Below are 25601 nucleotides of genomic sequence, written 5' to 3'. Positions count from 1 at the left end.
TCGTTCTCTTTATTCTAGTTTAAAGTTTTATCACAGGATAATTGAGAAGAATGAGTTCATTGATGGTAGATATTGACTAATATTACTTATGAAGATTAGTTTGCAGTCCTACTAGGTCACCAGAAAGAAAGAAAAATACAAGCCCTTTGAAGACCTATTGGATTCTGTAGAATTCAATGACTTAAAATTTAGAACTTCATGTATCTCTGAAATACATGATTCTTGAAAGTAGAATTCTGTCTTTTTAATAACATTTTTCTTATAAATATTGGATCTTGAAATTTTGATGTTTTAAAGATGATTTTATAAGATTATTTCTCTGTAGATCATGTGCATTTAGAAACACAGTTTGTCTTTAAAAAGTGAACTAAGTTTTGCCGAAGTTCCTATGACTTATTGTCCCGATAGTGTGTAGTCGAGAGCTAATCCTGCGGACTGTGAGTGACCATAGCTGTTTGCTGCCCACAGATGATGAAGACGGCATGGACTGCATGGACAACGAGCGGCGGCCACATTTCCCTCAGTTCTCCTACTCTGCAAGTGGGCGAGAATAAGTCTCTTTCGTTCTGTTTCTACACTGTCATCTTAGAGTTCTGTCACTGAGAATGATTCCTGGACATCTCCACCAGTCCTCGCTCTTACAGATAGCAGGGGCTCTTCTGACATCCCTGACCAGCCAAGGGTCTTCACCCGCACCACCTTTCACCCACATGAAAACATATACACAGACACTCCAGTTTTTGTTTTTGCATGAAATTGTATCTCAGTCTAAGGTCTCATGCTGTTGCTGCTACTGTCTTACTATTATAGCAATTTTCAGAAGTAATTTTACAATCTGGGAGTCACGAGCCCATTGTCTCGTTCATTGTGCATCAGTTGTCATCTTTCAGTTTCTGTTCTTCCCTAGCAGTGAAGGCTAATTGAGACACACTGATTCTAGGTACATTCTTACCTTCTAGAAGATACATCAGGAACTAATTAGACTAAGAAGAGTTAGTTATATTTCTGAACAAGCAGTTGTTGAGGGGTGGTGGTGTGCGTATGTAAGGTTAGCACCGCATGTCTGGTCAGAGCATAAAGTGCGTGTCACTGATATCTGCCTGGAATTCCTTAGGAAGCATTGAGAGGACTGAAGGGCCGATGAGATACACATGACTTTTAATTCCTGCTGGATGTTGTGGAGGAAGCCCAGTGTCGCCCACGGACACCCAGACTTCACGGGCAAATGGCCGTTGTTCCACCAATTACTGAAGGTGCAGAGTCACCTAGAGGGTCCTAGGATCTACATTGTACCAGAGAGTATTTTTCCCCTGGGCTTGGCAACCTTTTCCCTTCTTGATATTTATCACCTCTGATGGCTGAAGAATGTAGACAGTATAATGACCCTGCTGTCGCCAAAATCTATACACCAAGGTGAACAGGTGTTTGCCTTACCAGTTCTGAAGTTTTCCTTTCAGTTATAGGTGAATTAGCTTTTTCTCAGATGTTAAAACTTTGAATGTCCTTTTATGATTTTGTTTCTATTACAGTAGTATTTATTTTTAGTGATAAGAATTGTATTGTCATGTTAGCAAACGCAGTTCCAACTCACAGGACACTGACTGCGGTTTCTTTTGAACCGTGTGCAAGGAATGTACACACCCATTAGAATCATGCACTTTTTCTCCTTTGTATAAAAATTGGTAAGGCTCTGGAATTGTATCTGTTGGTTAGAATCTGGCTTTGGGAGAAGAGATGCTGTAATTTAACCCCTTGGTGCTGAAATGAGAAAATCCCCAATGCCAAGGGGTTGGTGGAGCAAATGGATGTTGATGGTTGCTCACTTGAGTGGATGTGTGAGTATAGCCTGGCATAAGGTAATGGAGAAAGCTGAGACCCAAATGATAAGAAATGAACTTGACTTGGCAAAATGAACACATCACAAATATTTACACAATAGGAAGCAAAGGACAAGAAGCTGGTGTGTTTATTCTTATCAAGGTACATTCATTACTGAATCAAGCCATCAGGGAAAACAACAGAACAAAACACCTCTAGCTTTTCGTTTTCTGTACATATTCATGTCTCCCAATCCCAAACATTTCTCACTGAGAGGGGACATGTATGCAAACCTCATCTTTCTCCTTCATTAATGATGATCTTCAGATTAAACCCTTTGGTGCTAGGAGCTGACACTTTCCAAAGCAGACTATGAAGTCCAAGGATCAAAGCCTTTCTTGCAGCAAGCAGGAGGGCGTGTGCTCCAAGGAGTGATCATGGAGATGTATTAGTCTAGTCACTAACTGACAGCTCCCAAATGGAAGACTGCAGCGTGGCATAGTAGTGTTCCTGCATTGTCTTTTTGAGTAGGAAGTCATGTTCTCATGCAGATGTCTTAGCCTCTAGGCTCAGACTTGGGGAAGCAGAGCCGCTGCTGGCAGTGGCTGGCCGCTGGGACTGCTGGGGTTTAAAGGGCATTTACTAAGGCAGCTAAGACGGATTCAGACATAGAGTTTGTCCTAATTTTTCATGTTTCTATGTGAGTGAGTTTATCTTTAGTGTGGAGTAGGAAGTTCAAGTAAACAGATGTTCATTTTTACATCTGTAGTCTTCTTTTTTCCTACTTAGAATTATGTTGAATGTTTCACATTGGCAGGAAAGTAGATTAGATGGTATGTCCTTTAAGTTATCTTGCATCCACTCTGTAAGAAAGAAATGTGAGAGGAAGAAAAGCAAGCTGAGCCTGGCTGATGTCAGAGCATCTATCCCTCCGAGGGAGCAGACCTGTACACTAAGCACACAGCTTCTTTTGTTCTGTCTCTCCTCACCAAGTCTTAAGGTGACTTCATGACCTTGGCCAAGGATACTTTCTAAAGATTAATGAGGGGCACTGACAGTGCCTCCGGCTGGCTATCCTCACACCTGGCCTTTGGTCCCCAGCCATTCGAGGGCTTTCTCTTTCCATCCCAAGGCTCCCTGAGTGTCACAGCAGGCATATTCTTGGCTTTGATTTCCAGAATTTTTTCCCTTGCGATCCCAGATATCAGTTAAATGGCAGAAGTCGAACAGAAGAGATTCCTGTACCTAAGCTTGGGGTTCAGGCCACTAAAGTGGCCTGTACCCTGGAATCATCATGTCCAGATGCAGTCCTGGCTTTGTGATTCCAGCTCCTCCCAACTCCAGCTTGACCTCTTATGGTCATGCAGGGCTGTCTTGGAGGAAACTGGCCACTTCTGCTCAGACTGCTGGCTGGGTTGCTCACAGCTTTGCTTTCTGCCCTAATGACATAGCATTATTCCAGTATTGTTTCCATTTCCCACACCTAACCTCGAGCTTCTCCGAGCTGACTGTTCTCACAGGGACCACGTGCTTCTCCTTTCCTCACTGACTGCAGGGTCTCTACCACACCTCAGTGTACACACTTTGCTGCTACTGTCTGTACTGTCCAAACCACAGTTCCCTTAGCTTGCTCCTGGCAGTGCATTACAGGCAAGCATGAAATGTAAAGTATTTATTGAAATAAAAAGAAGCCTCTGAATTGGTCATCGAGTCACCTCCCTGTAGACTTGTAGTTTGTGACCTCTTTTGACTTCCTAGTTCTGCTAGATCCATGCAAGATCTGGTCATCTGGTTAAGGGTGTGGAACAGACACAGCTATGAACTTAGATGCTGTATCATTGTCACTGCTGGTCACACTACAGACGTCCCTTTCCTTACATATCTGACCCATAGGGTATAAAATAACTACAAAAAACTGGCTCTGTACACTGTACACCCTTAGTATTTCACAGGCACCTGGCAGGGACACACATTCCTTCCTTCGTCCAGACAGCTTAAATAAAGCCCTGTGTCAATCTGCTGCTTCTCTGTTGTTGTTGTTGGATATGGCTCTGGAACTGCAGAAAACGACATCTTGTTCTTTTCTGGAAAAAAATGATTATGGCCACAGCTGGAATTAAACAACCCTGTATGACGGTGTGACAGGAAAATAGGTAAATTCCTCTTAGATTAAAAACACCTAAGGGGTTATTTTTACATAAGCAAAATGCCAATAGCATGCTCACACAAACTGATGAAGGGCTAGGAGTGGAGTCACTGGCCAGAGCACTAGGCTTCGAGGCCCATCTGCTAGGATGCCAGAGACAGAATATGGTGCAGACCCTAAAGGTCTTACTAAGAAATGGTGTGGACCCAGGATTCTCAAGGAATGTAGCGTATCACTGATGTCTTCCTGACAACATACTGCTCCACACACTACCTTTGCAAGTGTATCTTTAACCCTTCATGGCAGTTTATAACTTAGGCATGAGTAATCAATGGCTAGAATGTCTGGATTACATTGACTCATTTTGGATGGGGCGTATTTCTGATTTTACCTCATAAGCTACAATTGTAGAATTTGGCTTTGCTCTTGTGATTTCAGCAGAGAGGCATGACTTTTGGGACCAGTTTATCAGACATGCATGTGTATTTCTCACAGCCAAATTTGGGGACATTCTTACATGTGCTGTCCTGAAAATCAACTGGGGTTGACAGATCCAGAAGGCTGAAATAAAGTGACCTCTATAACTCTTTACAGGTGCTATTTTTAGAATATTGTATAATTTATTCATGGTATACATAAACTAGAAGTGAGGACAGTTAAAATGTGTGACAGCTTTACGTCTAGCATATTTGATGAAAGCAGAACCTTGTGACTCAGAATAGGAGTTCTGTCTGAGGCTTGCACCTTTGACATGCCCCGGAGATGAGGATGGCCTGTGTGCTGTCAACACCACCACCACCTCCTTGGCCTAAGCTGCATGATTGTGAGGGGCGGGCTGAGCTTGGAGAAACCAGTCCTCTGCTGAGAGCCCTGGGCTGCTAGCTTGCTGGCTGGGAAAGGAGATGAGGTTGGGCTTGTCCCACACAGCCTTGCTTGCCCTTAGTGTCTCATTCCACCCTCAGACCCCATGACCATCTCAGCAGCCAGGCTTTTTTTTTTTTCTTTTTTTTTTTTTTTTTTAATTTAATTTTATTTTTTTGTGGTGCTGGGGAAGGAACCCAGGGCCTCACACATGTTGGGCAAATGTTCTACCACTGAGCTACACCCCAGACCTTCCAGTGTCCATTTGTATTCCTTTAAAGCATTTGAGGGCTTGACTGTATAGTAAAAATACTATTTTAGACTAAAAATATGATCTGTGTACAGATATTTGATATACTGTTAAGTAAATTTTCTAATTTCACATACATTTGTTTTTAGGCTCCTCTCAAATACTGCTATTGAAGACTAAAATCTGACACCATCGAGCCAAAGATGCCTTTTTTGGGGGGGAGGGGGCTGTTTTGTGTTGTTCAGAGAATGGAAAGGATAATGCAGAGTGCTTCCTGAGTACATGCAGTTCAATGGTAAATACTGGATGCTGGCTAAGGGTACACAAATCTATCTCACAAAGGGGAGGACAGTGGCCGGCAGCAGCAGAAGTGGTCTTCAGTGCACTTTGGCTGACTCAAACTTGTGCCTCTGTGTGTTTGTTTGTCACTGCTACAAAATGAAAAGGAAACAGAACAACTCAAGTCTTTAGAGAGGTCATTTTATTAATCCCGTACGTACGTACGTACTCTAGAGTAGAGACAACATAAATCAGTGACTTGATGCTGTTTTGAGCACACACTCCAACTAGCCCAAGCCAGTTCATGCTGAAGCACTCCCTGTCTGTAGCCCAGGGACAGAACCATGGCATGAGGACCAGCCCCCCTGCAGTCCCAGGTGGTGTCTCCCTGGGGAGGATTCGGTGCACTGTGGCACATTAAGTACAAATCAGATGAATGTAAATATCTCTTTGTAAATCATTTATTTCACTCTGTTTCATCCAGGTCAGCAATCAGATTGTGGCATGCTGGGTAACTGGAAAAAAAATGATAATAAAAAGTAAGTTTAAATAGATCGTGGGTATTTGTTTTCTCATTTGCTAGTTTGGTCAGCTGCTATGACTGAAGTTTTGGAGAAAAGGTTTCTGTTGCTAAAAGTGTGGGAACCACATGTAGCCAACTCGATTGAAAGTTTGCCTCGCCCCTTGCCGGCAGAGAGCAAAGCAAGCCCTTGTTGTGTCTGAGTGTCAGGCTGTGTATCTCCAATGGTTTCCTTCTGAAAGCAGCCTGTACTCCAGGCCTGTGTGTACCTCTCCCTGAGGACATCGGACATGATGACAGTGTGTCCAGCTATTGGTTAGAGAATGGATCTGACGTTACAGTGAGCTTTAAGGTAGGGAAGAATGAGGACGTCAGACAGTGTCTGTATAGAAAACCCAGAGGAGCCTCTGTGCCCTGCAGCTTCTGGAACATATCTAGATGCAGTTTGACATACTGACACTCCACCCACATGCTGGAAGGTGGGACCCATGGTACTGAGGTTCATTTCTAAGATTTTGCACTTACTGGTATGGGGGGAGACAAGGGTTGGGAAAATGCTGGACCCCATTCCCCAATGACTACACTGACCTTGCATACAAGTTCCTGCCACACTAGGTCTATCAGATGTCTCCCTAGTTCTGCGGCGCCTTCAGTGCAAGACGACCAGCTACAGTGCTGTGGGAGCTGAGGAGGGCTGTCTGTGGGCGTCCTGGAGCTGCAGTTTCCACTGGGCCAAGAGGATGGAGCACAGGCCAGGGCCCGCCCAGCTTCAGTAACTAGAGCTAGAATCCAAGGGAGGACTCGCCTGGTGGAAGCCGTGATTATGTGTTGGGGACTTCTGAGTTGGAAGCCCAAGTGAGTCATATTGGAAATGCTCTTCTTTTCTATGTCCTCTCCTTCCTTCCTTCCTCCCTCCCTCCCTCCCTCCCTCCCTCCCTCCCTCCCTCCCTCCCTCCCTCCCCGCTCTCCTCCCTCCTCCTTCCCTCCTTCACTCCCTCTCTCCTTCCCTGGAAAAGGTCATGTGTACCTTTCAGGTACACGTTACCATGTATGAGTAGTATGGTAGTGAATTTTAATTAACTATTAAGTAAGCAGAATGGTTTTCACACCAGGAATGCAGGTGGGGCTGTGGCAAAAGACAAGGTCAGTGCAGGACAGCCTAAGGTTAAAGATGAGGAGCCTGTTGGAACTCATGGGAGCTCTGTTCCCAGACTCTTCCAGAGGGGCTCTTGGAACTTCTGTCAGTCTTCAAAGCCTGCCACCATCTGTAATCAGCAGACAGCGGGGCTCCGGTAGAGCTGACACCAGCCCTCACTGAGCAAGCAGCTCCTGGTCCTGAGAGGGACTTGCTGGGATCCCCTCCCCAGTGCTCTGAGGATAACCAGACAGGACAGGCTGCCTGGTATCCTGGGTCCCTAGACACTGGTCTTCTAACCCAAGAAAGTGGGTGATTGAACAAGAGTCAGCACAAACCATGGTAAGCACATTTCAGAAGACAGAAGTGAACGCACTTGGGCACAAAATCCCTGCTTGAGTGCAGACAGTGGCAGAGACTCCAGTGGCAGTGTGGAGCTCACGGCAGGGTCTATTAACCCAGCTCCAGGAAGTGCATTTCTGTCTTTGAGTGCCTGTGGCTCCAAGGTCATCTAGCGATTACTGGGCTCCCTGTTGATTCTTGACCTGCTCTTCTGAGGCAGGACAGGAACCCATGCAGTCCCCTGCTCCTGGAGCCAAGGGGCTGTCCCTCTCCTCAGTGTCAGGCGTGAGTGTGGGCAGACAGACACCCTGCATCCTTACTGCCACGGCACAGCGCTGCACTGGCCCTCAGTGCGTCCCTGCTGCACTGTCTCCTGGAGTGACGGCTCTCAAGGCTGCCTCAACTGTGCACAGTCACCCAGAGACAGAACCGTGAGTCACCATCACTCTGTCACGTATCTGCTGTCACTTGTCAGGGGTGTTACTGATGTGTATTTCTGTCCTCAACAGCACAGCCTTGGTGGTCTCAGTCCAGAAGAGAAGATGTGTGTCTAGGGAATGAGCCTGGGACAGCCATCTCCCCTCCTGCCACCTCCCCTGTTACCATGACCCCTGGTGTGGCCCCCCTGGATCTGTGTCTGCCCTGGGAGTAGAAGAGACAGCCCTTTGATCTTTCTGGCTGTAGCTCGATGCTCCTGACCCACATGCTTCTTGTCACTTTTAACTCCTACCACAGCCTTTCCCCCAAAACCTTGGGTTTTGTGCCTAATTTATTTCTCACGTTTACTTTAAGCTTGGAGTTTAAGAAGAGAGTTGCATGGGGTGACCCAAACTGTTGCCCCATTGACCACGCTTTGGGGTCCCCAGCCCTTCCTGCTGTTGGGATAGATTCAGGCTGCCATTTCCACTTCTTTCCTTTCCTTTCTCTTGAGATAGACTGGCCACAGGCCTCTCGGCCTTTTGATGCCAGAATCCTATAGCCCCTCAGTCTTTCTGGCTTTCTCTGTGCTCGTTATCCTATGTGGCCATGTCCCCAGACACTCGTGTCTCTGTGCCTCTGGCAGTGGGCATGTACTTTTAAAAGGGTGACCATTTTCTCAGTGGTCCTTCAAGCTTGTACTGAGACGACAGAAGTACCCAGGCCCCAGGCTCCTCTTTGTGGCTTGCCTTCCGTTATGGTGCTATGGAATACTCGTGGACTCTGATTTGCTATCACATCACACGTTCCTTGGGCTATAATCCTCCATCTGCCTGGGAGGATATGAGATGAATTCTCTGTAGTGGCCCCATGATCCTGTTGTGATGTTGACAGTAACTATGTGAACTTTAGTAGTACCTGGACTGGGCTCCAAATGGGACCTACCCTGTACTTGAGGTGCAGAGCTGAGATCTGAACCTAGGCATGTGGTCTCCAAGGACAGTTCCTACCATGATTCTCCAGGCCTGCTTTGGATGCATGAAGAACTGAGAGGCTGGCCCAGCAGCATTAGAAGTGCGATATGGGTGGCAATCCAGAATGGATGACCCAGACAGAGCAAACGGTACTCTGTGTGCCGTGTGACACCAGTGGGTCATGGCAGTGAAGGCCACCTCGCTTAGCAAGCAGTAATATTCACCAAGCTCACATTTCAGCAGTGCCCCCAGATCCTAGAGCAGTCTCCCCATCACAGGCCAGAGCTTCTGCCAGGAACCACCAAGGCAGGAAGTCAGAAGTCACCAGAGACCAGCAGTGACTCCTTGCTGGCCACCTGTGTGGGCTTCTGAAGACAGCTGTGTCTCCCTTCCACTGATGGTCTGGCTCTGCCCCCTCTGCAGAAGCCAGAGCAAGGACAAAGCAGAGGCTGAAGAGGCTGCACCTCTGCAGACAAGGTCGAACTCCCACCTGATGGCGGCAGCTGTGTGCAGGCCAGGCATGCCTGCACTCTTGTAGGAGGGTGCGCAGGGTCTCTTCTAAGAGAGCCATTTATCACCAGAGCTCTTCAGGGTCAAGTGTCCGCTGGTTCCTAAGCACTTGCTCTGCACGGGGGCAGGTGTCTGTTTTATGTGAACCGTATTTCCATGGGAAATAAATTTTAAGAATTCCCAAAGGACAGACAGTGTCACCAACAGCAGGGAGTGGAGCCTCTGGTTGCCTCATGTTTGAAAGCGTTAAAAATGAAGACAACATTGACATTTGGGGTTGCAATGTGACGGGATTACAGTCTTTTAAAGGCAAGAACTACTTATCTCCACAGCATGTAATATTCAGTGTTTTGTTCACTTGTCTAATTGGATTAAAATATTTAGCTCCCTTTAAAAACTCGATTGTGAATTTATATTGCAAAATGTAATGTCTAACTCAGAAAGCAATAAGAGGAGCAAATGCATCAGAAGCAATATAAAATTCAACATTTTCCATCCACGATTCCTATTCTGGAAGTATGCATTTTTGGACAAAGGGAGCCGTTCGAACAGGCCTGCCTTACTTAGATGGAGCCTGGTGTACTTTTCAGTACTAAGGACACACACGGCGCCTAGATGAACAACTAAGCTAAGTGCATGCTGTTTCAGATGCTTGGGAAAGTCTCTGTGAGATTTGCAGACCCTTATGTTAGAAGTGCAGCCTGGGGTCTTATGTCATTCTCTAAAACACCCAGCAGCAGGGAGTTAATGACATCTTAGCTGCATATGTTCAAGTTGATTTAAAAAAATATGCAAGTCACTTTGGTTGACAGTGTCTTGTACACAGTTTTGAAAGAATCAGGGCAAACTTTAACAGAGTCAGTTTTTATTTGAAAAATATTTTCTGGGAATGTATCAGTGTTTATTTTTGAGACTGACAATTCGGGTGAAAATCAGGATAAAAACAAAAAAACAACAATTTGGTTGAAATCAAATTGTTTGTTTTCATCTATTTAGAACTCTTTCCAAAAAATCCTGGTTTCAGAGGAGGCTTTGTAATTTATTTTATTTAGTGTATTTTCTGTTCTAGTCATAAGACACCATCTGTCTTACAGGTAGTTAACTGTGTGTGGGCCCTGAAGTGCACTAGGCAAGGCCCCTGGGTTCAGGAAGGACAAATTAAGAGTGACCACCTCTAGGTCCCCACTTTGGTTACCAGCTCCCTAGTAGCCAGTGTGTCTGGGAGACGGTCACTTGAGCTGCCCATCCCAGCTTCCATCCTGTGTCTGCTGGTTACAAGCAGGCCTCTCCTCCCCAGCATCTCCCTCCTGCTTGTTTTCAGCTCTATTCACCGAGTCCTCTGGTGGAATGAGATAATGTCGAAGATCTTGAATATAATCACATATGGCTGCTGGATCCCTGCACAACTTTAAATCAAATTAGAAAGTGCATTTGCTGCCAAGAATGCTTAAAAGTCATAGGGCCAAGAGATGAGCCCCTGACACGGCAGCTTCCGACTGTTTTCTAAACTGTGAGTGATTCCTAAGAAGGGACTCAGGGAATCCCTCCCCAGCCTGAATGCTGAGGACTCAACAGGCAGCCTGCGCAGGGTGACAGCTATTGGTGGATGCCAGGCAGCTGAAAGCAGAGTCACTACCCAGTAACTCCCAAACTCATCTTGATGGGGAACAGCCCTCCAAGTAGACAGACCATTTGTGTTTTCTTCAGTCTCCCAGACCCAAGGACAGACTCGGGTTTCCTCACCAGCTGCCTCCACCCTTCCTGGCCAGATGCTAGAGTCTCTGGGCTTGGGCTGCTGACCCCTGACCCTGCTCCAAGCTGTCAAGCCTTGTCTAGTACCCCTGGGCCCCATCACCCTCACCTGCAAGCCATCTCCACACTACTACTATGGCATTTTGGCCTCCCCAGCCAGGCAAGTCTGCCAAGGAGAGAGGATGGGTAGCTGGTCCAGCCCTCACATGAGAGTCAGGCTGTGAGAGAGCTCAGACTACTGCCATGATAAAAAGATTAAGCTAGTATGGTCATGCCCACACAGGCAATCATTTGATGGCCGTCTAGAGGCCCGTTTCTAAAAGTTCCTTTCAGTGTGAGTCAGGAAGTTGAGAGCCCCATTTCCAGTCACTCCTGCATTCGGAGCGCACTGCAGACCAGCTAGAGAATCATCCTGCACTCGGGACAGTGACTTCCCTGCCACACAGCAGCCGTGTAAGATCTCCAGCCGCAAGTGGCATTGGCACATGGTCACAACCAGGACCGGTTTCCTCCATGGGCATGAGGCTGTGTGACTCAAAATCTAAACAGAAGCCATTTAGAATAATCAAGGCTTAGAAACAAGGCATTTCCTGTTGGGGCCCACCCTTCCTCCTCTGCATAGGCCAGGACTTAGGACGTAGAGCCAATCTGGGGGACGTGACGAAGCTCCCAAGCAGCTGTCTGGTCAGAAAATGCTCATTCTCTTTTGGGTACTGAGCAGACAGATTTTCAGAGTTGGACATGCAAAATTAAGCGATTATGCTTAATTCATCCAGGCTGAGAAAATGGAAGCCTTCACCCTCACCATGGCCACACTGCACACGCAGGCGCTGTAAGCCTCAGATGCCCCCCAGTCCAGATGAGAACAGGGCAAGGCACAGCTGTCCCCTCCAGGGCCCCCAGGAACCACTCCCCTACCAGTCAGTCAGTCAAACTTTGGCCTTCTTACTTCAAGGGTTCCTTTAAAAACTCAGTTTATTATAATTCATGTTTATTTCAAGACAAAAATGCCTCACAGAGGCCCCCAAGTGCCAGCACACAGGGACCAGTGCAACACTTGTGCCAGAAGAGCAGACTCTGGGTTTAGAGACTGAGCACAGCTTGTAGAACCAGACTGGCCTCTCGAACTGTTCCCAGCATTTGCTACTGGGAGCCAACATTATCTCTGCCAAATTTCTTGCATCTTGGTCATCTTAAAAATAACTCCCAAGATAGCATTTCAGTATAAGAAGCCCCTTCAGAAATGCTCCAGATAGACCAGTATCGGAGAGCAAGGGGCAGACAAGTCATTTCTGTTGTCACTGGTAAGGGAAGAAAGGCTTTTTCCTGTAACGTTTTTTTTAAAATGCATTCTGTGCAAATCCTGCAATGAATCTGGCAATTCTCGGGCTTTCAAGGTCCAGGAAACAGCTTCTAAATATCTCTGTTCCATGTTAAGATCTGTGTGTGCAGGTAAAGGCAGGTGAGAAAGGAAGCACCCCTCATGTGAGAGGAGGCCCAAAGTCCACAGAGGGACAGGCTCGTTCACCATGGATCCCAGTCCTCCATCACAGGTGATGGAGGCCCAGTCAATAAAGGTGACTTTGTTGACTTTGGACTTGGATTAGCCAGATCTCCCTCAGATCTGCCCACGGACCTGGGTTATGACCAGAATCAGGCTCCTCAGCTGAGAGATGGGACTCTGCATTGGGCACATCAAATGGTCCTGTCACTGCTGGCTCTCTAGGACCTCCTCCAGAAGGAGAGAGGGTGACCTCAAGTATGGGATACTTCAGCCTGCTAAGTCCCCGAGGTCCCGATGAGTATGCCACTGCCCTTGTCGCCCAGCTCCCCTGATTCCCATGGTGCCCATGGGGACAAAAGCTCCGAGAGCCCTGGGTGACCTGCTCAATGTCTTCCAATAGAGCTGTTCCTGGCTCTCACACCAAACTAAGATGTCCTTTATGGCTTTCTTTCCACTTATCCCAACAGCTTGTAAATGGAGGCCCATGGGTCCTGCTTTCAGACATGCCCAGGAGTGTCAGGGATCACCAGAATCTCTCGTCCTCCCCTCTCTCTGTGTTTACACACATTCTAGACCGTTGTCAGTGCATGGTGAGCTCCTGCCGGCCTATGACCCTCTAGCCCTCCAGTCCATATTTCTACTCATTGCCAAAGCCCTCTGCCTGGTGTCCAATTTGGCTCCTTCACAGCTGTGAACTCCAAGCAATTTATAGAGGGACTGAGCAGGCTGAGGTTCAAGGCAGGTCAGGATTATCAGCTCCGGGTCATTTTGAATGGAGAATGAGAACAGTCTTTCATCCCTTCATTTCCAAATGCTTCCCCACTAATCATAGCAAGCAATTGGCACTCGAAGTTCCTTAGAGCCCTCTCAGAGTACCTGGGTGCTCCAATTAAAGGCAGGAGCCACCCACAAGTCTAGCAGCCACCTCTTGGTCTTAAATTGCTTGATGGGGCAAAAACAACAGACAAACAAAAACCCCTCTCTGGTGTAAGGAGAAACTGTTGAAGAACAGTAGTTTTGTGCCATCCATCCAACTCACCTGGACTCTTCCGCCATTATCTAACCTGAAGGGGACAGCTTGGGCTCTGGAGTCAGACTTAGATTCCATTTGCTGTGCCCCTATTTGCTAGCTGAATATGCTTGTTTGAGCCTCAGTTTCCCTATCTGCAAAATGGAGACAATAATATCAATCTTGCTGGCTTGCTTAACTGGCAGAGTGAATGTCTAGGCTTCCTGCCGTCGTCGTTCCCCACCCCCAGACCCATTGTTACTGAATTTACTGAATTAGGATAGGACATCTGATTCTATTCACAAGACCTTCCCTTCTGGGAACCTCTTCCTTCGACTGGTAAAGACCTCCAGTCCTCAGGGACAGTTCACAGCTGTCTCCTCCACATGCTGGGCCTGACCACTGCTGTCCCCCACCCCCACTTTCTCTGTCTTCCCCACTGCATGGTGTGGCTGCCTTAGGTATGACTGGGTGATCCCTGTGCCTAAGGCTGATGGGAGACAAGCCTGGGTCACACTTTTCCATGCTCATTCCAATTGGCAGCCCCTCCCTTCCAGCTTATGACTTGACCCATGTGATCAGCAGGGGTTTGGGGCTGTAACCGTGCAGCCTAGAAAAGGGGAAGGAGAGGGTTCATGTGCACTGCCACGCTGCACTAGGCCACCCTATCCTGGAGCTATAGTGGGCTTTGTGCGTGCTCTCGAAATGGTCCTGGCCTGAACTTAGCCCATCGTGGTCCCTGTGTGCACTCCCACTCTGCACTGGGAAACTCGGTACTTGGGCTGCAGCTCATCTCCTACGTCCTCCCACCCTACCTGGGCCCGCAGACGGTCCACCTCCTCTGACAGGTTCTGTCGCTCCAGGAGAAGCTGATTCTGCTTGTTGAGCAACTGCACCAGCTGCTGGGCTGTGGCCTGGCCATGCTTATCCAGCTGCCTGAGTCTGCAGAAAAGAATTGGAGATGGGTTCTGAGAGCTGGTTGCTTTGGAGAGCACAGAGAACAACGGCAGGTGTTAGCTCCGTCAATTATATGTGGTAGCATCCCAGTGCTATGACAAATACTTAAGGAGAAATGGCTTGTTTGGCCTATGTATTTTTAAGTTTCTGCCCATGATTAGTTACCTGCATTGAGCCCACAATTGCTTAGCTGTATCGCTCTGGGTCTGTGGCAGAGCGGCTTCCCGTGTTCAGGCATAGGCGGTAAAAGAAGTCCGCACTTCAAGGAGGACGGGAAATGCAGAGAGGAAAACCCTTGGCTAGCACTGGGGCCACTGGCCAGCACTTGGCAATCTAGATCGCCTTCTAGCCAATGACCAGGGACGCAGCAGTCAGCCTCACAAGTTCTTGGTTAGAAAACACATAGGGGAGTGAGTATAGAGGAAAAGCTGAGGCCTTAGACTCCTAAGCAGAGGTAAAAAAAAATGAGGGGCCTCGGTGCCTCCATTGTTCATCTGCTGGGGCAGATTGCAGTCTGGCTAGGGATGGGGTGAAGCTCCAGAAACCCTGAACTAAGGGCTTTCCATTATAATCCCTGTCAGTCACAGGCTGTGGCACTGCTGACCAGATGTCTTCAAAGATCCTAAATTTGTCGTTCTGCTGATAGGCTCTCCTCCCCAGACTTGCTAATTCACTCCAGCCATTATCCTCATCTGTCCAGACAGCCCATGCAGTCGCTAGCACATGTGCCCATGGAAGGCAGCTCTGGGTTAAATTTAGAGCTGCTTTGGACAGAGAGGCGCAGCGCACTCTTCCTTGACCTCCACAGTCAGGGGCAGCGCTACCGAGCAACCCCTTGTGCGGCATTGGATGTCGCGAGCTCCACGTGCAGTTCCAATGCCAGCCTCCTGTACCCGGTGGCACCTGCATGCAGCTGCTGACCAGGAGACCCCTCATTTCAGGCTCTCCTCAGGCAGTGCTTCTGGTGGGCTCCAGCACAGGCAGCATTACAGAGCCACGCCTTAAGTAAGGCCTTGGGACATTTTGTTTACTAATGTCAACTGGCTATAAGCAAAATGCATTTCTGGGAACCTGGCAACAGTCCACAAACACACAGGGACACAGACACAATGCAAAGCATGGTACAACCTGCCCCCGTCTGCCCTTCTCTGCATACACTTGACTGGCCGGAGTCATTGCCTCCGAGTTCCAGCCCCATCTCCTCTTGCCAACACTTAAGTTAGCTCCCCACTTGCACTCACACCAGGCCAGGGGGCTTCTCAGCTGCAGCATCCTGCTGTGCCAGATGAGCAAGGAAGGCAGAGCAGACTGCGCACACATGCACACACGCACACATGCATGCACGCACGCACAGTGCCCCCTCCCCAGGCTTCCATGGTCCTTTGCTATTGTTCAGATGATGAAGGACCAAGGGGCCTAGCTTGGCTTCCTCCCCAGTTGCCCCATCAAACCGGAGCAATGGCTCACTGCCCAATAAGGGTTTCCTGCCAGTGTCTGTACTACATCCTTCCTCTGCCCTTGGAGAAGGAAAACTCAAGTTTCCCTGAGTAAAGCCACCAGCACTCAGCACTGAGATGCCCGCATGCCTCCACTCCAACGCAATGTCGGAGGACCTGGTTTTCCGGGGGACCATTCTCTGTGCTAATCCACGAGGGGACAGACCTGCCTGGAGCTTGTGTGGACTGCTTTGCCTGGAGTACTGCTACCCCGGCACTCTGCAGACTCTTACACACATCCCTATCTTTGCAGCACCCTGCGCTGCTGGAGCCCTTGGAGTGGCGCCCACAGGCCACTGACTTGTTTTTCTGAGAAGCAGTTAACTGTCCCGTGCTCGGTCAGGCACTGAGAAGCACCATGGTGAGCAACTGGGCGGCATAACCCCCAAATGGCTTCCCTCAGATTCAGTCCTATGGAGGTCGTGGCTTTGGGCTTCCTGCCTCTGAGAACAAGTGGGACAAGAACATGAGTTAATGAGCAATCTCTATGCCTGGCAGGGAGGTGGCAGTTCGTGGAAGGCAGACGCCAACGATGGCTGAGCACAGGGGCTTCCGGCATCAGCACCGGCCTGGAGGGGTGGTCCCGAGATTGAAACCCTGACCCCCTCCCTCCCGGAAGGAGGCATTCCTCCACCCAAGCCTCTCTTTGCTCAGGCTGGTCTCAAACTCACTGGCTCAAGGTTCAAGCCATGCTCCTGCCTCTGTCCCCAAGTGGCTGTTGCTCTAACTGCACACCTGTGCACCAGGATTGGCTAATGGTTCAAACCCACTCGATCACTCAGTGAAGCTGCTCTCCGGTATGATCTTCCCCCATTAAAGAAATAAGAACAATGGGCCCCCTTCTGTTTGGGGGGGGGGGGGGCAGCTCATATACTGTCATATACAGCAAGGAAGTCAGACCCAGAAACTTAAAAAGATTTATTTATTTATTATGTACACAGAAGAGGGCGCCAGATCTCATTACAGATGGTTGTGAGCCACCATGTGGGTGCTGGGAATTGAACTCAGGACCTCTGGAAGAGCAGTCGATGCTCTTAACCTCTGAGCCATCTCTCCAGCCCCCGAGTGGATGCTTTATTACCATCAGTCGGAGGCAATTTCTTGGACAGTTTTATAGACAAAGCAGCTCTATTTCAGATTTCCTGGTATGGGTCTTTTACTCCTGTTTTGATGACCAAAGTTGGCAGCTGATGGTGGCCACCAGTGTTTGCTGAGCCCGTGTGTGCGGCTCCACACCGGTTATTCAGTTAGAACTGTGGAGTCACCACTCCCATTTTACAGATGGGAAAACTGACGTGATGAGTTAGCATGAATCCTGCCCAGACCACAGGGTGTTCAACAGTAAAGCCAACATGAGGGGTGGTGATCTGAGGCCTGTGCAAGAGGACAGTCCTTCCAGAAAGGCACCCACAGGCTGCGAGCCACACGCAGGCTCCACACTCCTGGGGACAGACAGCCACTGCTCTCAGGACAAAGACCTGTGTTCAATGTGTCTTCTCCAGGCCCCTCTCTCATCCTAACCATGTGCGGTCATCGGCCTTCACATTGTCCTGGGGAACTGTGGCTGTCAGAGAATAACTGATCCATGAGAATGGACACCTTTTCACCAGGCAGGTGCTGGTGTGCCATCTGGGCCACAGCGCCCACATTTTTGGGACTTGCCTGGGTAGAAGTCCCACCTCTGGGCAGGATGGAGACTCGGGCAGCAGCTGCCCGGGCTGCGTCAGGGGCACAGGCTCTTTCCCGAGGCATCGCTGGGAATTTCAGGTGTATAAGGGACAGCAATTTTCATGACAACAAAGAAGCCCCGGGCTCCTAAAAGGACAAATGCAGATGAAGATCATAGGAGACCCCTGTGTGCTGGGCCGAGCGCATCTCTATTGGTCCAACAGCCCTGGTCGCAGCCACACTGCAGGGACATTATCTGAAACAGCACTTTTGAGAACGAGGCAAGGTCTCATGATAAGCTGGGACAAGTGGTAAAATACAGAACAGCTCTGTAAAGCAAGTGGGCTGGGAAGAGCGTATGCAAAGTAGCAGCAGGGCAGGGCAGGCTGCCAGCTCGGGTCCTGGGCTTCAGACCCCCCTCTGCTATGAATACTGTGAAAGCCAGTGAATACATATACTTCACTTCCTCTGTTGTTTGTGAGATGGGGAATGTATGTTAGCATGTGAGGTCTGAAAACTGAAGGAAGGCTTGGGTGCCTGGGGAGGTACTGCCTGCCCTCTCCAGGCCGGTCCTGCTCCTCTGCCAGGGGGCGCTACCCATGTCCTGCACGGGACTCCTCTGGGAGCCTCCCACAGACAAGCTGGCGGGGATTTGTGTTTGGTTTTGAGAGGCTGGTTTTTCGTTTTGTTTTGTTTGAGTTTTTGGTATAGCGGTAAAGTGACTTTTGTTCTGAAATGTTTGACCACAGCGCTTTCCCCACAGTGGAGATTTTGAATCCAACAGGTCTTCCCTCCTCTTCTTAGACAGGCATTCCGAGAAAGTTTAGATCCACAATTTCCCTGGGGGAGGAGTCTCCTCATAAAATTAAGGACATTCCAAACAACATGCGGATCTTAAAACTGTAAATATTTTAATTATAAAGTATGTTCGGTTCTCCCCTGCTCCCAGTGAGGCTCTCCCATTGACTGAGCACCTTGGGACTGGGCTGTGAGCATCCTACAGTCATTAGGTCCCTCAGTCCTCGCGTGTGTGGATGAGAGCAGAGGAGCAGAGGAGGGGTCAGACCTGCCGGCTCACAGGACTAAAGGAGTAACGCTAGGGTAGCTGAGGCTACCAGAATGTTCCACAGCTTCGAGGGCTGCCTCCTCTCCTCCTGTACCCTTTGACGTCTCCTCCATAGACCCGCAAGCGCATGTCCCCCAGGGCAGGGCTGGACCGAGAGGACCATCTCCTCTCTTGATGCCTCCTGCAGGGTCTCTTCTACAGCATCTTCAGGAGTTTCCAGTGTGTAAGGGACAGAAGTCACAACGGCAGCCAAGAGACCCTCTCCACGTCCAGTGCTTTTATTTCAGCCCCTGGCTCCAGGTGGACAGCCAGGTGCTTTAGCAATCGATATTCAAGCCCAAGCAACCTCCCCAACTGGCCTCCAACTCATTATGGGACACTCTGGACTCATTCCCTCCCCAGGAGTCTTCTCTATGGTCCTCTTCTACTTTTATGTATCCCATGGTCAGCTCGACCTCCTTCTGCCCCGTCACTGCCCACATGAACTCAGGTGTCTTTTACCCTCTCATGCCTCTCCCTTCTCCTCTTCCTATAAACCCCGAAGTTGGACTGAGGACCAGTGCTCCACATCCAAACTGCTCAAGCATCTTTTGCAATCTTAGCATTTGCAGCTGAGACAAAGACAGCAGGATCAGGAGTTCAAAGCTAGCCTCAGCCATACAAATGTGCTGCCAGCCTGGGCTACATGAAACCCTGTTTCAAAGTAACACCACCGCCACCACCCCCATCTCTGTATCACCTTCCCCAGGGTCTTCTGCTTCTACTTGCCTTTCTAAACCCAGAGTTCCTACACTAGCTGTACCAGAAGGATCTTTCTAGAATACCACTCAGATCATGTCTCTGCTTGATGGAAACTATTGCTCCAGCTCTTTGGTGATGTTCCTTTGCCATGGTAACAAGGCCTTTCATTGTCTGGCCCCACACAGTCCTCTCTCCTCACACAGCAGGTACCTCAGCCCTTCCGAAGGACTCTGCAACAATGCCCTCTCCTGCACAAACCGATCTGCTCAGCTTCACACCTTCTGTCCCAGGTCCTGGTCATCCAAGGCTGATTCTCATTGTCTCTTCCTTGCAGAGTGTGACTAGAGCATCCAACCACAATGGCAGTCACTGCCCACCCCACCTACACTGAGTAGTGACACTCCCAAGGGCGGGGGCAATCTCATTCCTCTCTCCCTCCAGCCTGGGGCAAGGTGCCGGCTGTTTAACTGCAGGGATAAGCAAACAGCATACCTGTGTACAATATTTATACTAAATACGAGACCTGTGATTTCATTCACAGTGTGAGTGTGCTTTAATTCATCGTAACTGTTTTAGAAAAGTATTGCATACAAATTAAGCACTCTTAGTCACCATTGGAATCTGAAAATCTTAAAATAGGTGAACAACAGTAGACTTGGATCCAAGGATACCTCTTCAGAATTCCTTCATACTGGCTACTCTAGCCTGGGCTTGACTGTTCTCAGTTCAGGCTCTCTATCTAGAAACCAGGGTCACACTTCCAACCTGACCCCAAGCACAGAGGTTGAGCCAGCGTAAGCTGTGGGCCAAAGTGAGCAATTTTGGGGAAAGCATTTGTGTGGCTTCAGTTTTCGGTCAAAACAATGGACAGTTTAAAATGAGAGCCATCTTTCTCTGTTGCTGAAATATCTGGGTGTCAATCACAAGAACTTGGGCAAGTCCTGGGGCCAGTCTGAACTAAGGAGAGACACCAAATTGGGGCAAGCAAATTCAAGAGAGGTGACTGGAAAGTCAAGAGGAGAACAATATGAAGAGTGTGTGGGACCCAGCTCACAGTGTGTGCGAATGTGAACTGTGTGGGACCCAGCCTGTGGTGAGTACAGGCTTGCTGAAAACCATGCACACACACACCCTCCACCTATTCTCAAAAAATTAAGTGGATACGGAAGGCAACAGAGACCACATGGCCACAGAGCACAAAGCAAGCAGCACCTGATGAATTAGCCTAGGAGACAGCAAGTTCCCTTCCAGCCCTACAGATCCCCAAGACCACAACTGCACAGGATCTGCTGCATTGTATCTCCCCACATCACCAGCTACACAATTATAACAATGCACCGAGTGGAAGTTTTGAAAATCCAATTACCCTAATTACTGTTCGAGGTAATTAATTTTGGTGACTAAACAATGCTAATTTAAAGTTGTATACTTTGTTCCAATACTTAAAAATTGCTGCTGCATTTTACACAATCCCCTCTCATTAATGTGGGCAGACAGAACCCTGGATGAAGACCTCATGCCCAGGGCTAGAGTGGTATCAGTGGCTGCCTTGAAATTTAACATCTTTGGCCTAAAACCAGCCAGGTTCAAAAACGGTTTCAGTAACTCTGGGGAGGGTTCACACCTTTGATAAAGAGGATTTACGTTCCCAGAGCTGTGGGTCCTCTCTCTCTCTTTCTCAGAGAGGGAAGTTCCCCATCCGTCCTGCAGACACGGAACAGAGCTGGAGGACAGTGATGGTAGCAAATGCCACTAGGGGGTAACTGAGGCCAGAGTGTAAGAATGAAAGGTGACTTGCCCGAGGTTCTATGGAAGCATTTAGGACAGGAACTCGTGTTCTTTGACTCTGGACTCGACCCTTGCAGTATTTCAAAGTCCTAAGGTGTGTGTGTGTGTGTGTGTGTGTGTGTGTGTGTGTGTGTTCTGTCTATCTATCTATCTATCTATCTATCTATCTATCTATCTATCTATCTATCTATCTATCATCTACTATCTGTCTGTCTGTCTGTCTGTCTGTCTGTCTACTGTGCTGCTGTGATGGAGTTCGGGGCTAAGCTTGTGTTCTACCACAGAACTACAGCCCCAGCCCAGACCTTTTAAAGGTGGCATCTTTAGGGCTGTGCATGCAGCTAAAGGCTGTCTAGCAAGTGAAAGGCTCTGAGTTACATCCCATCAGTAAGACAGACAGACAGAAAGGAAAGTAGGAAGGAAGGGTGGGAGGGGGAGTCAGTCTGTGTGTCTTCTGTGGAACACTAAGCATAAGAATTTAGCTAAGGACCTTGAAACAGGTGACACTCGGCAGTGTTCTGGAAAACTGACCCTGGCTCATTTTCTGAGACCGGGGAGTGTGAGAAAAGAGGAACAGGCTCCTGCTCTGCACTTCTCCAGCTAGCTCAGTGAGGAGAAACAGAGTTGGTTTTGTTTGTAATTCTTTCTCAGTTTCCGATATATTGCAGGCTATTGCAGGCTGCTGGTCCTGCGCAGTCGAATGTGCTCCCAGCTGCATTTTACCATTTCTGTGCTTTTCTGGCTACCCCAGAGCAGTAGCCAATCACCTGAGGCCAGGCCCAGTAGCTCTCACCGGGGCCACAGAATAGTGCTGGCGGGTGGGAGGGAAGCTGTGAAAGTGAGGGAAGCTGTCAGTCCTCAGGTGGCCTCCATGATTGTTGAGGGTGGTCTCACTGTGGCCTTCATTGGCTACGGGGCTCACCGAGCAGTGTTCAAGGTAAGGTGTTGGGCTGCCTGAGTGCCAGCGCTCTAGCAAGTCCCCTGTGCCTCCGACAGAGTCACAGAGCTCTACCCTTCCCCTCAGGGAATTTAGGGGCAGGCATTACATCCCTCCTCTATCACCTTCTTAAGAGGGTCAAGGGCTTCCTGTCAGGCCGAGCCCCAGTACCTTTGGGGGACTGGCTAGGAATGACCTCAGTACATGAAAGAGGGTCAGGAGGTGAGGGCCAAGCATTTCAGACTCTAGGTTGGGGTACAGCTGGGTAACAAAGCCCTTGTGTAGCACATACAAGGCCCTGGGTTCCATTTTAGGGTCTTGAAAAACAGGATTGTTTTCTTCTGAACCTTAAAGAACCCAGAAAGTTACTTGCTCGAAGCCTAAGTCACACCTCCTCCCCCCCCCCCCCCCCACACACACACACTGGTTCTTTCTAAAGTAAGAGCAACGCTGTGGTGAACTCCGCTCCCCTGTGCAGACAACGGGGCATGAGAGAGACATGGGCTCAACAGTCTGCAGGGTTGAGTCCCGGGCTCAAGGCCATCCAGAGCGGAGGCAGGAAAGCCCTCCTCCCCCATTTCAAGCTGGTTCTCTGCATGGATGTTCCTCTTCTTATAAAACAGTTCCCCCAAAGAAGCCAAACTTGTAAAAGTTTCAAGAATACCGCCAAGAAAGCCCACACCCCTCTTCTCCAGGTTCTGCTGTGATGATTTGCTCTGATCCCTCCCCCAGCTCTCACAATTGTTCCTTTTTCTCCTTAAAACGTTATTTTATGTATATGGGTGTTTTGAGAGGCCAGAAGAGGGAGTTGAATCCCCTAAACTGGAGTTACAGACAGTGGTGAGTGACCATGTGGGTGCTGGAGACTGACCCTGGGTCCTCTGGAAGAGCAGCCAGTGTCCTGACCTGCCGAGCCGTCTTTCCAGCCTCTCTTCTCTTATTCTCTCTGTTCTTGACACATTGGCTATGGAGTCCAGGTTGGGACTAACTCCTTCCTTGGTGTCCCATGTCACCTACCCTGCCCCTGCTCTGACATCCAGGATTTTCTGTCTCATTCCACAGTGAGGTGCACACCCCCATTGCTACCTCCTCTTAGATGCTGCAGTGTGTTCCCTAAAGAAAAAGCTGTCCCTTACAGAACTGCTCACCAGCAGCGACATCATTACTAGGGCGCTGCGGAGCGGATCTACCCAACCAGCAGCTCCTCGGCTGGCCCAATGCAGCCGCCTCTGCCCCTCGCAGAGGAGACCCTTTGCACTTAACTGTCAGGTTGGCTTTCCAGTTTGGATCACTTGACGTCCAGTTCCACTTTGGTGAAGGCTCTCGCAAGTCAAGCCAACAACAGTCCTAAAGGAAGCTGTGTGACTAGCAGTGTGTGGGCTCCGATCCACCTCCTGCCTCAGGTCTTGGAGGCACAGAGCCCTGCCTGTTTGGGGAAGATTCTCTCTTAATGAGGTCCCGCTGCTCCAGAGACCTCAGCCCTCACGGAGGGTGTCAAGTTTTGGCCCTTGCCATTTCCTTCACATTGGACCATCCTTAAGGTGGCCAAAATGGCCACAGAGGTGTAGTAGAGGAAGAGTGAGCCCATGGCAGCTAAGTAACCAGATTCAGTCACTACGGTGTACCTATTGGCACACGTCTTAATTAGGTTTTAATGCTAGTAATTTGATAACAACTCCTGGCTATGGGCTAGAGAACTGTCAATGTGGAAAGCTTTTTATTTAGTTTTTCTTCCCTTTCCACTGACGCAGCCTCCCTGCTGACCCTTGTCGAAGACCCCCATCTGCTGGTTGCCACGGTAACTGAAGGAGACCAATTGAGCTGAACACAGCGACTCAGAAATAAAATCTGCAGCCAGAGGAATTCTGCTAAGAGTAATAAATCATTTAGTAAAAGGGGGTCCTCCACACGGTGATGAGTGTTGGGATAATACCATGGCATAACTCTTCCAGCTAGAAGGCCCATGACAGATCGGGGTGATTAGGCCGGCTGGAGGGCTCATTTGGTTTCCAGTGGGCTCCGGCATTGCAAGAGACAGATCCTGCCCAGTTACGTGCCACCGTCAGGGGAGGGTTGAGCTTAACATTTGGCCCACAACATGTTCCAGTTTTCAGGGGTGGCAAGAGAGCCAGCTGAGGCTTCCAACACACCTTATTCTTATTTCACTTTTTAAAGGTGGTATAAGTTAACCAGTGTCCCGGGGACCCATCTCAGATGTCAGTCAGCAGCATCTTCCAGCCGGATGCATCTGTGAGAACAGGCAGCGTCCTCCTCCAAATGGCAGGACACTTTCTAATTAGTTCTGACCCAGGATGGTCAGACAGGGGCCAAGGGCTTTGAGCCCTAATTTTGTAAGGCTCTTCTGCATTGAATTATGGGCAGATAAAGGGCTCTTGTGCCCAGTCCTGGGAGTCCCCTGAGGCCAAAGGAGCTGCATTTTCAAAACAAAAGCTCGAGATTGTCCTAATAGTCAAGCATGTCCCTCCCTACCAGCTCCTTCCTTGGTGTGGGTGGAGAGAGACTGTCCTGACAGCAGATCAGAACAGGAAAGGGACAGTACTATACAATCAGTGTGTGAAGCTTCACCCCACCGGCCGGCCGCTCTCCTCACTGGCTACCTGACACCATGTTAAGAGGCAATGGTCGGGAACTTAGAATACTCCCTGATCCAGAGAATTCACTAACCAGTCCCTTGGAGATAATTTTCAGCCAAACCAAAGGTAGATTTTGTTTCCTCCCTTCTGGATGCTGCCAGTAAAATGTGTCTGTCTTAGTTTGCGGAGAAGAGCAGCCATCCGCTTAGACCCTGCAGCCCTGAACCCCAGCTTCCCACTGCCCAGGCAACCCCAGCAGCCTCCAGTGCGGATGGCCACCCCTTGCTGGGCAATTGTCCCCCTGCAGGTGCAGCGGGCCACTCGGCTCGGCATGGGCCACTGAGGCATGCCGCGCCTGCTCCGCCTCTGGACACCTGGGGCTTGGCCAGCACCCCCTGCCCACCATGAGAGGGCTGGCGCCTGGCAGGAGTGGGCGCTGGCCTGCAGGGGCCCAGCTGGGTGGCTAGCATCTGGCTAGGGAGACTCCACAGGGGCTCCCCGGGCCTCTGGACTCGGGCAGAAGGAGGGGATTAAAGAGAACTGGCAATTGAAGGAGGATGGGTGAAAGGTTCATTAACTCCATGCTCGCGGCCCAATTTCCTTCTTCTGGGAAGCCATGAGAAAAACAGGTTGATTTCCCTGCATCCATGGCAGAGGTGCTGCAGGTTTTCTTTGCTGTTCTTACTTTTAATTCCTTATTTGTACACAAATAAATGAGTCATTGTTTGTTGATGATCATAGACGACCCACATTTTAATTAAAGAGAAAAAAATCCTGGCTAATAGGCCAAAGAAATATTACAACCCGTTTTAATTTCTACAAAGTGATTAAGCTTCT

At 49.1% G+C, this 25601-nt stretch overlaps 2 protein-coding genes across 20 annotated transcripts in view; one reads left to right on the top strand and one right to left on the bottom strand.

Annotated features, from left to right (window-relative positions):
* Akt3 (AKT serine/threonine kinase 3) overlaps positions 1–5908 on the top strand; it is a 277083-nt gene extending 271175 nt beyond the window's left edge. For 5 of the 7 annotated variants that reach the window (XM_076548297.1, XM_076548296.1, XM_076548298.1 and 2 more), the window contains one exon: positions 469–3517. In XM_076548297.1, the coding sequence (XP_076404412.1) occupies positions 469–554 (86 nt within the window). In that variant the 3' untranslated portion in view covers positions 555–3517. Of the gene's footprint in view, positions 1–468; positions 4559–5224 lie in introns of those variants that run through there. The other 2 variants (XR_013043548.1, XR_013043547.1) reach the window with 2 other exon arrangements.
* The window catches only part of Sdccag8 (SHH signaling and ciliogenesis regulator SDCCAG8), a 206096-nt gene continuing 186034 nt past the window's right edge, over positions 5540–25601 (bottom strand). For 6 of the 13 annotated variants that reach the window (XR_013043544.1, XR_006062124.2, XR_013043545.1 and 3 more), the window contains 3 exons: positions 14333–14459; positions 13548–13672; positions 5540–5869 (listed from right to left, as the gene is read on the bottom strand). Coding sequence is in view for 6 of the 13 variants with exons in the window: in XM_076548294.1 (XP_076404409.1) it covers positions 5840–5869; positions 14333–14459 (157 nt within the window). In the remaining 7 variants the exon portion in view is untranslated. The remainder of the gene's footprint in view (positions 5870–13547; positions 13673–14332; positions 14460–25601) is intronic. The other 7 variants (XM_076548294.1, XM_042258674.2, XM_076548292.1 and 4 more) reach the window with 3 other exon arrangements.

This window comes from Peromyscus maniculatus, chromosome 11 (assembly GCF_049852395.1).
Source record: "Peromyscus maniculatus bairdii isolate BWxNUB_F1_BW_parent chromosome 11, HU_Pman_BW_mat_3.1, whole genome shotgun sequence".
In the NCBI taxonomy this organism is placed as follows: Eukaryota; Metazoa; Chordata; class Mammalia; order Rodentia; family Cricetidae; genus Peromyscus; species Peromyscus maniculatus.
The sequence above is the reverse complement of the archived record's forward strand: the minus strand, read 5'-3'. Positions and strand labels throughout refer to the sequence as shown.